This window comes from Hydra viridissima, unplaced genomic scaffold (genome assembly GCF_058129835.1).
Source record: "Hydra viridissima isolate aposymbiotic clone 2 unplaced genomic scaffold, HvirCarnegie_v1 scaffold_6, whole genome shotgun sequence".
Lineage (NCBI taxonomy): Eukaryota > Metazoa > Cnidaria > Hydrozoa > Anthoathecata > Hydridae > Hydra > Hydra viridissima.
Genome location: NW_028324305.1, coordinates 15,957,842 through 15,968,640, shown reverse-complemented (window position 1 = coordinate 15,968,640; position 10,799 = coordinate 15,957,842). Strand labels below are relative to the sequence as shown.

Here is a 10,799-nt window from a genome sequence, read left to right as displayed (position 1 = left end):
AAATTACTGTTTTAAAAAGGATTTGCTAGATTTCTAGTTAACGTTTCGTTAGTTGCAAATGCACATCATTTATTATCTGAAACAGCCCAGTGAAAGTTCCAAGACAGTTGAAAGCGCTCGAGACTTGTGATTTGTCTAGTAAATTTGGCAGCAAGTATAAATCTATGAAAGTTTACCGTATGTTTACACTTTACATTAGGAACATGCTTCTTAAATACATTACAAAAAAAAAAAAAAAAAAAAAAAAGGATGAAGTCTCAGACCAAATTTTTTCTAAACGTTTTATATTTTGGCAACAAAAAAAAAGTCCCAATTCGCTTTAAGGAAATTTCTCTCTGGTGTTACAAGAAATCATTTAGTTTGTTATTTGTTAAATATTTTACCGGCAGTGGCGGATCCATAAATCATATATAAAATAACTAAAATTTTTTAAGCTGATATGTTAATTAATTTCTCTAAATTTATTTTGTTCTTCTGTTGGAATGTATTAATAGTTGTTTTATACGATGCAATTTTTAAAAAGTTAAAATATAAATTAATAAAAAATGTTTAACAGAAAACCAAAATTTTTGCATAATATGATGTTAGAATATAAATTAGAATATTCGACAAGGTGGTATTTAAAAAAATAATAATAATGCAAAAGGTAAGCCATGATGCTGCTGCGCAAGCTCACCAAATGCTGGATCAATCTGGATCACTTGGGATCAAAATCTCGATAAATGTTTTTGCAAACAGGAAATCTGCGCAAATGAATTTTCAGTTGATTGGGTTTCATTTGAATTCCGCATCCTCCATGTTGTTATCACTTTGCATTCGGTGAAAGGAAATAAAGTCTGTATTATACTTAAATCAAAAGCAAAGAAATGGTTTCAAACTGCTAAAATATAATCAGATTATCTTTTTCTGATATCCAACTCACCAATCATTTAAGGTTATTTTGAATAAGTGCAAAACGTCTGACTGAGTATCAGTTAGAACAGCAATAAATACCTCATCTTAACTTAAAAATACATAACACCTGTACGCAATATAATAACTAACCCGAACTCAACATAATAACGAACCTGAACGGATAACGAACGGATAGTGGATAACGAACGGATATTCACTGATTCAAAAGTTTTACACACAGTTAAAACGTAATAAATAGAGTATAAACTTTAAAGCCATTATTCGAATGACTCTTCGAATTTTCTTTAGTCAAATTTTTGATAATCACGCTGCTGTACTTATGTTTATGTCGTTGGTACCAGCGAGGATTCACAACCCCTCCCCCCCACCGCCCGCCTGCCGACAATATTTTGATAATTTTCATTGTGATTGTGATTGAAACTTTACAAAGCTCTAAAAAAATATTTCCCACTTAACGAGCATGCGACCTTCAGAGAAAATGACTTGAAAATGGTGAGTTTATGCAAGTTGTGAGCAAAGTCTCATGGCTGATCTTCAAGTGGAGTTTGCTGTTTGCTGTGATGTAATGAAAATATTTTATAACAAAACTATTTTTCGAGTATGAAATAAAACCCACGATGAACAAAAAAAATATTTGATTGCATGGTATTTTTTAAAAAGTGTTTTTATGAAAAAGTGTTGCTATAGATTTTGCTTTTTGTTTTGATTTTCGTTCAGAGCAGAAACGAACGATACTTTGTTAGAACATAAACTTGTGTTAAATTGAAGATGTTGATAGTTACATATCAGTAAGTACTTTAATATAATAATTTTTTAAACAAGCATAAAGTAAAAAATGTTGGTAAAAATATTTAAGGTTCAGTGTGTTTTTTTTGGATTACTTTTTGGATAATAAGAAATGTTTTTTAAAGAGAATAAATTTTCTTTGGAGAAAAAAAAAAATTGACCCAATCATTTGAGAGCAGTGGAATAAGGAGGGTTTTTTTGGTAATCTTTAAGAAGAAACATGCCAGAATAAATTTAAAAGGGGAGGAGGGTAATATTTTATTTGCTTACAGAGATTTTTTAGGGTTTTAATTAGTCATAATTTAGTCTCTAAATAAATACTTGGTTAATTTTTATAAGTTGATCAAATAAACATTTAATTAATCTTTTGTGTAATTCTTGGTTTAAGGATAAAAGCTATAGAGTCTATGTATTACTATTTACTTTAAATTCTGGACGGGGGAGGAAGCATCTTTAAGAAGAGATTGAAGACGGATATATGATATATTAGTGCTGCAATATTTCCAAAGCTAAAAATGTTACAGCAATTTAAAATAATTTTATCTCCCAATGTAAAAGGAACTTTCTTAAAGTGCGCAACATTTGTTTATAAATACTTAGAGCAACAATAATTTTTTTTATTCAATTTAAAAAGATAAAAATTATTAAAAGAACTTTTTATGTTACGATTTTTGAGGTGTTTTTTTACAATAAAACAAAATACGAAACAAAAAAAAACAAAAGTTTCAGTCTGAAATATTTTTAGAAAATGACGAACGAAAAGCACCAACGCGTTTCTTCAATGTTCCCGACAGTTTGAGCTCATCTTTATACAATATAAAATACTTCATTAAAGCATCAACTCGTGAGTATGAATATAAAAGAAAAATATCTTTTATTCTTTGGTTTGACCTGAAAATAGTAAATCTGCCACCCTGTCAGTCTGAGCACGGATCCCTCACGCCCTGATTGGAGCTCTGTGCTTTAGGGAGTGATTATGTCAGAGAGTGGCTAGATGGTAGTCGAAGACTGGCTATCGATTGCTCCATTTAGTGTATTTCAAAGTTTTCAACACAATAGACTGTTTAAATCAATATACGAGACAGTTTTATTTAAAGAAAAAAAAAAAAAGGACAATTTTTTTTTTCAATTGAGAATTTTCTAATTTTAGTAGAGCTACAAAATGAAACTTTTTGAGTTTATTTAAATATTAATGTTGTAATAACTTTATGAAGCTTTTGTTTTCTTCTATTATTTTTTTTTTAAGGAAAACAATTTTATTATTTGTATTAATTTTACGGAAATAATTCTATTATTCGTGTTTATTTTACAAAAGCGGTTCTATTATTTCTATTAATGTTAATAATTGTCATATTGCAGAGAAAAATTCTAATTAGATTGTTCTGTTTTTAAGTTCATTTAAAATGCATCATAAATCTTCCGTAGTCTAAAGTTTATATACATTTTAATTTGAAGAAGTATTGGCCACCGTAGTTTTGGCTGAAAATGAGTTTGATGATGGTTGTAAGACAAAAAGTTAATTATATCTATAGATATAATTAAGTTTATTTATTTAGGGTGAAATTATGTGAGAGCGCTTAATTTAGATATTTAATTATTTAGTGTAAAGAAGGCTAAAGTCTATTTTTTTGGAATTCGATTAAAGATATACTTTATCTTAGGTATTATTACACGAAAACTAAAAATACTCAATACAATATTAAATATGCTTACAACTTTTATATTGCATCGAGTATTTTATCATTGAAATATTTTTAGTGTTAGTGTGGCTGTGCGTTCACACTTTAACTGTGGGAGTGAGTCAATATTTTAGGTGTGGTAGTGCGTTCATATTTAGTAAACTTATCTATTGTTTTGCGTAATGAAATTATGTATTTTCAAAATAGCAGAAATTTCTAATTTCTTATTCCAAGCTTAAACCGTTCTGTTTATCGTTTTCACCTGCAAAGCATTTACATATTTGATTGACTCGCTTTTATTAATTCGTTTTGTAGGTTTTATTGTTCAAAAAACTTCCCTAACTCATTTTCTTCATATATAAACGACTCTCGTCCATTAACTTCTGTTCTTTGGAGAATGACAAGTTAAAAAGTACGGAACCCGATGACTTTATAAAGCTTGCAGAATAAAGCTAAATTCTAGATTAAAGGATATGCATTTTTTTAATACTGAGTTTTTATATACGAATCAAGTCTGAATGCTTATTTATTTTGATTAATTGCTGTGAGGAAGGTCTTGTTTTTACAAAACAAAACCTTGATATGTAAATTTCTTGATCTTTTTAGACAGCAATTTTTAGCTTTGTGTAACACAGCGAGAAGTTTCTACTCATAGATTACTTGTTCCAGTAATTAATTTCTTTTATTCAAAGTTTTTAATATCAGCAAAATAAATCTTTTTTAGGAAGTAAAGCCACCTAAGCATTTTCATAAACGTTCCCAGAAGATTTCCTATCTATTGTAACAATTAGTGCATAATAAGTCCAAATGTGATTCGAACAGCAGTGCAGCGCCAAGGAGCAGAGTGGAACAACTGCTCCAGGTAATATTTTCTACGCCACTAGATGTAGAACTCTGCAACCTAAAAGGATCAATTATTTTTTGCAAAATCTGTTTATTTTCATCAATTAGTTTATTTTAGCAATTTTTGTTGTAAGTATTTCAACACACTAATTGAATTTATTTCATAGATGCATTATGACTGCGTTTGTAAAATGAAATTCCGCCTTAATATATAGTAGGAAGAGATCACTTTTTTAGACGGGGGGGGGGAACTGATGAAGGGGGAAAAGGGGGGTACTTTAGAAATGTTAAAGAACGAAGATCAGATTTGACAATCGTTGCAAATATTTATGATGGATTGCAGCACCTTGCAAAACTTTAAAATGATTCAAAAAATAATAGCAATAATATGTCACCAGGTTCGTGCTGAGTGTTTCTGCTGTAGAACTATAGAAAACATTTTAAATAAACCGGAGCAGAGAGAACAGAACTCAATGCAAAAAAAAAAAGATCTCAGGAAATAAGTGCTTATTCACGGAAGAAGGGATTATTAACAAACAATTTTTTACATAAAAGCTTATCGAGTTTTCTTACCTTGTGTTTTTTTACAAACGACAATGTGTTTGATATTCAGAATTTTTCGTTAGCAAGGAATAAGATGTTATTGACAACTGCATTTTTGAAGCCCAAAAAAAGGTTAAATTACGATTATGATCATCGCAAAATTGTTATTAAAGGCGAACTACTTTAACATTTACACTTAGTTTTAAAAATCACATTGAAAAATTTTCAGCTCTTCATATATTAGAATTGTTATTTTTACTTTCTGGTAGGGTAAAAAGGCATACTACTGAAACAAAAATTCCAAGAAGGATGAACTTTGAAGATGTAGCACAAGTAGTAGTCCACGCGGTACACCAGGCGAAAGATCAATCAAAAGGTAGGTGATAGCCACAACTTTCGATCGATGTTTTATGAATACACTATTGAATATAAAAAAAAAAAGAAAAAGAAAAAAAAAGTTGCTAAGGAATATATATAAAAATAAATAAAGTAACAAAAAAGATTATAATACTTAAAGTTTACTTCAATATTTTAGACGCGCCAATTTTCTTATTACAAGTGCTTGTATCATTGATTTTTTAAAAACAACTTTTATTCTAAGAGTTTAGCAAGTACAAAAGCATTTTATGCAAAAAAGAATTGCAAGACCAATAACGTTTTTTGTCAATGACATCATAAAGAAATCAAACGTCCGTATAATTAGCATAGTGAAAACAACCCGTTAAGAATTTGTCATGCAGCTTTATGTGCAATAAAGAGATAATGAACGTTGCTGCTTATATTAAGTTTGTCAATCTGTCAGCATTATTCTTTTTTTCCACTTAATGTGAAGGACCTCCTTAAGTAACAGGATATCAACTTCTCAATGACTTATTTATATCTCCAAAGCATAAAGTAGGTGACCATGGCACTAAAAAGAAAATTTCCTAAAATCAGAGAATTATATTTTCCAATATCAATAAGTCGCATATGTAGTGATGTCCCAATAAGCACGCTACGAAATATAAACGCTTTATTCACGTATTTTACTTGTGTTTCCGAATAAAATACGTGAATAAAACGTTTATATTTCGTGGCGTGCTCACTGAGGTACTGACATAAGACGCATATGTAGTGATGTGCTGACATAAGGCGCATATGTAATGATGTACTGACATTTTTTATATATAACACTGTAAATAAAGCTTCAATCCTTTAAATCATTTTGAATTGATTTATTGAATTTGATTGCTAAAATACATTTTACAAACAGATTCATCAAAGAACAAATTCGTTAACTTTTTAAACAAATCGTTTGTTAATGATCAATTACCTAAATGACCAATTACCTAAATGACCAATTACCTAAATGATCATTACCTAAAACGTTGATACTTTTATATTGTTCAAAAAAGTACATTTTCATTATACGCTCGTTATGCAGGTACAAGAAATGATATATGTTAACTAGATTCTAACTCGCACTTCCATACTGAGGTAAATTTTTTGCCAACCAAGTTTGTTTGGCCAGCCAGAAATGACGCAATGAAAGAAACAAAGCACAACAAAAATGAATTATCAGTTTAAAATAAACCGGCGACCGGCTTTAAAAACTTTAAAAACCTGCTTCACTTTTTCTTACGGAATTTTTGCAAAGTTAGATATCTACATTTAATATGTTTTTAATATGTAGTTAATATGTATAATTGAGTACAAGTGTACGTTGAATACATGTGCACACGAATGTGCACGACTATTGCTCAATTCAATGCAAAAGTTAAAATAAAAATATGGTGACTAGTTATTGAGGGCTGAGGTTTACCTTTTGCAAAGTAGTTTTCTTACGATAAAATTTTTTTCTTTCTTTTATTGTAATTACATCCCAAGTGTTCATAATGAGTTTTTGAATTGTGGAGAATTCGTAATGTGATTTTCATCATTCCATAAGACATTTTCTTTTCTAAGATTTCTTTGCCGGCTAAAACATTTCACTTTGTATTCAAGTAATGAACATGCTGGCTCGTTTGTTTACACCCCTTTGCATGACAGCGGACCAGTACTTTTAGATTGCTGCTTTTTCGGTAGCCTTTGTGGTTGAGATATTTAAACAAACTATTTTTAAATAAAAGCTGGTGAGTTCTCTACACAAGAGAAAACTTTTTAAATTTCGGTGACGAACACGAGATAAACAAAAGTAGTCAAAAGTTTTTCTAAGTTTTTTAAGTTTTTTTTTAAGTTTTTTTTTAAGTTTTTTTTTAAGTTTTTTTTTAAGTTTTTTTTTAAGTTTTTTTTTAAGTTTTTTTTTAAGTTTTTTTTTAAGTTTTTTTTTAAGTTTTTTTTTAAATTTTTGTAATCCTAAAAATGTTTGAGTTTAAATACAATTTTTCCTAAATTTAGTTTTTTCGATTAATTTGCTACGACTTGTTAATTTTATTCATCTCTTTATTGGCGATGAACTTTATTCTGAAAAAGGTTCCTTGAACTTCACATTGCCTGTTTTCAAAATGCTGAAACGAAAATAATTATGATAATGAATTACAAAGATGTAGGGAGAAATGCGCATAATTAAGTTGATAATTAGCACAAACCACTTAGGCGTGTGAAGTGATATCTCTTTTTTTTTTTTTACTTTGCAGAAGAAGAGGAGATAACAAATCCTGAAGAAGCACGAAGCAATAAGATAAAAGAATACGTGTCTGATATGATCGACCATACATCTTTTCATGGACTATATTATATAGTTGACAAACAAAACCATTTTTTTCGCCGCATAATTTGGTTTCTTATAACGATTGCTGCTTTTTCATACGCTATGGAAAAAGTGTACGAAAGTACCGTTAACTACTTTTCTTATCCGTTCAGTACTGCTCGAATGAGAATATATGTTGATGAAATAAATTTTCCAGCGGTTTCCTTTTGTAACTTCAATGAGTTTCGATTTTCTAAAATGAACGGAACAAAAGTGGATGATGCTATTTTAAATCCAGAAAAACAAGCAGCGGTATCAGGTGAGGAGTACATAAACGTAACATTAGGAGCGAGATTCAACTTGCAAGAAATGTTAGTTGATTGTGAGTTTGATGGCAAATATTGTTCGGAACTTAACTTTACAGAGTTCAATTGGATGCAAGGTGAACGTTGTTTTACGTTCAACTCAGGAAAATCCCCTCACACACTGTTAAAGGTAGGAGGTGCGGGAATGAGAAGAAGCCTCAAGTTAACAATCAATGTCCTTCATTACGAATACTACAGAGATGAAATGGATGCAGGCATTCATATGATTATACATGGGCAAGAAGATACACCACTCAAAATGCGTGGTCCAACGCTTTCTCCTGGTTTTACAACCTACGTCCAACTAGAAAAAAAGATGGTATACTTTAATTTTTACTTCTAAGAAAAAATTTTACATTTTAAAGCTAAAGGTTTTACAAACTAAATAAATAAAAAATATTTATCAAAACCTTTTTTCTACAGATCATAAACTTAGAAGCTCCATACAAAACCAAATGCGGTTCTCTAGAGTTAAAGTATTTTGATGGTTACTCTTTGGATACGTGCTGGCTTGAGCAGCTTACAGATCACGTGTATAAAATATGCAAATGCAAAGACTTTTTTATGCCAGGTTTGTTTTATTAACTTGATCTTACGAGTCTTTTAACCCTTTCTTTTAACCCTTTGCGCTGGGTTGTTCTATAACAACAAATTAAACTAAGCTTCCCCAATTCAAATGGTGCATTCTAACCGATTGAAAACAATATTTTTTTATAAATAAGAGTTGAAAAAGGCTGTAGAAAAAATCTACTTTAACATTTCATAGTACCGCTGTCATTTTGTAGATGATTTTTTATGGGTTATGTTAGTTATGGAAAAATATTTGGTGCACGAAAGGCTTAACAGAAGATAAATATTACTATTGACGAACCTGTTAACGAATAGCAAAACGAATTGCCGTAAAAGGTGTTTGAGGCTGAGATTTAATAAAACCCTTGATTACAGCAATTAAGGAAATAAGAACTGGAATCAATTGATTGGGTATGCTTACTTAGAAAAATATGTTAAAAGCAAACTAATTTTTATCATGGCTCAGTAATATTATTTAACTAATAATATTTCTTCTGCAACGTCTTAGCAACACGCAAATGAAAGGGTTCTCTACCTTAACCTTTTCATGCGCTGGGTTGTTTTATAACAACAAATTAAACTAAGCTTCCCCAAATCAAATGCTGCATTCTAACCGATTGAAAACAATATTATTTAAAAAATGAGAGTTGAAAAAGGCTGTAGAAAAAATCTACTTTAACATTTCATAGTACCGCTGTCATTTTGTAGATGATTTTTTATGGGTTATGTTAGTTATGGAAAAATTAATTGGTGCACGAAAGGGTTAATGAGTTTTTGAGCTAGAACTAGATTTTTTATCTTAATCACGTTGAAATTAAATTGGAAATAAAAGTTAGAACGGACAATAAAATTACATTTATAGTAACACTCCACTAGGAAGTCACATCTGTACAATTAAAAAATCTGTGCAATCAAAAAACTGTGCTATTAAGAAATCATTTATCATCTTTAAACTCAATCATACTTTTTTACGAAAAATTTAAGTAAAATGCATAATTAAAGATAAATAAAAAATTCTGGCTAATACGTAGTTACATACGAAATATTATTTATGTTAAGTTTAACTAAAAATACAAATATTTGATGAAATAATAAAAATTTTCAAATTTCAAAAATTAAAGTTCAACTATTTTTCTAGTTTTTAACTTCAATGTAACTTTACTATTTCCAATATACCAATTATTATTCATTATTTGTATAATTTCGTTTATTATAGATTTTCATAATATATCGCGTAACGTATATTATTTGTAATATACCATTTAATATAGATTACTTATATGATTGTTTTTTTGCGAGTTATACCATTTATTATAAATTATTTACAATTTAATTCACAACGTTATTTTCAATTAATGTTTTTCGCAATATATTTTCAGGAGATATTCCAATTTGCTCATTAAACGTTTCGGTGACCTGCATGTGGCCAGAATGGGGTATTTTTTGCATACATCAATTTTTTTTCTAAAAATTAAAATAGTTTTTTTTATGCCAAGGGTTTGAATCATATTATTATTATCTTATTTCTCAAATTTATTATAAATGATTGGCTTATTATGCATTGTTCGAAGTAATAAAAACCAGGAAATATTATTTTACCAGCGAAGTTCGATGAATTGAAGTTGTTTAAATGTCCATTACCGTGTATAATCGACTCTTACAGATTGAGTCTTTCTCGAGCACTCTTTCCGTCCCCACAATACGCCAGTACACTTGCGGAGCGTCTTCGAAAACTTCCACATATTGTGAACACGATAAAAAATATTACTGATGACCTCCGTTTTACGAGGTAAAGGTTCTCCCTTTAAGAATTTTTTTACAATAGTTTATCTATAACACCCACTGTGACAGCTGTTACTTTTTTTAGGGACAATTTACTTCGCTTTGTTATATATTATGACGATCTTTCATATGAGTTAATCGAACAGAAGCCAAGTTATGACACATTGGTGTGGCTAGGTAAATATATGATAGCATCACGGGTACATCAAAGTTATCGGTAAATACCTTTGACTTTTTATTTTAAAGTTTTTTTAAAAATATTTAGGAGATGTTGGTGGTCAAATTGGGTTGTTCATTGGAGCAGGAGCAATGTCGTATTTCGAATTCTTCGACTGTTTAATTTTGGTAATCTATACTCGGTTTTTTGAGAAGTTTCATTTGTCGACCCCAGGATAAACTACAAAATGAATATAAAGTATAAATTCAATGCAAAACATAAAACGCGTATGTTTTATTTATGGTCTTTAAACTGTAAACAGACAGTTTTTAGTCGCCACCCGATAAGAAAATGAAAATTGGTCTTTTTTGAAGTTGATTTTAATTTTTTTTTTTTTTTTTTTTTTTTTGATTTACAGGAATTAGCAAAAGAGAATGCCAACCTCGTGTAAATAAATTTTATCTCCATATAAATTAGTTATTGATTTGATA

General features: G+C 29.5%; 1 protein-coding gene and 2 long non-coding RNA genes across 5 annotated transcripts; 2 read left to right on the top strand and 1 right to left on the bottom strand.

Moving 5' to 3' along the window:
• Positions 1-629: 629 nt before the first annotated feature.
• LOC149887251 (uncharacterized) lies at positions 630-5,462 on the bottom strand. Of its 3 annotated transcripts, none has more exons than XR_016453119.1 (3): positions 5,289-5,446; positions 4,797-5,185; positions 630-1,470 (listed from the first exon to the last, which is right to left on the bottom strand). It is a non-coding gene; the product is annotated as an uncharacterized LOC149887251 (long non-coding RNA). The 3 variants fall into 3 exon arrangements; XR_016453120.1 differs by lacking the exon at positions 630-1,470 and adding an exon at positions 4,162-4,281; XR_016453121.1 differs by lacking the exon at positions 630-1,470 and having other exon boundaries at positions 4,788-5,185; positions 5,289-5,462.
• LOC149887252 (uncharacterized) lies at positions 1,464-3,015 on the top strand. Its single transcript, XR_016453118.1, has 2 exons — positions 1,464-1,703; positions 2,447-3,015. It is a non-coding gene; the product is annotated as an uncharacterized LOC149887252 (long non-coding RNA).
• On the top strand, positions 4,738-10,592 carry LOC145189826 (acid-sensing ion channel 1C-like). The gene is made up of 8 exons (XM_090089649.1): positions 4,738-4,898; positions 5,036-5,142; positions 7,382-8,118; positions 8,223-8,370; positions 9,749-9,805; positions 9,972-10,158; positions 10,237-10,328; positions 10,417-10,592. Exons 1-8 carry the CDS (start codon positions 4,861-4,863, stop codon positions 10,545-10,547), a joined length of 1,497 nt encoding a protein of 498 aa, XP_089945775.1. The 5' UTR covers positions 4,738-4,860; the 3' UTR covers positions 10,548-10,592.
• The last annotated feature ends 207 nt before the right edge of the window (positions 10,593-10,799 follow it).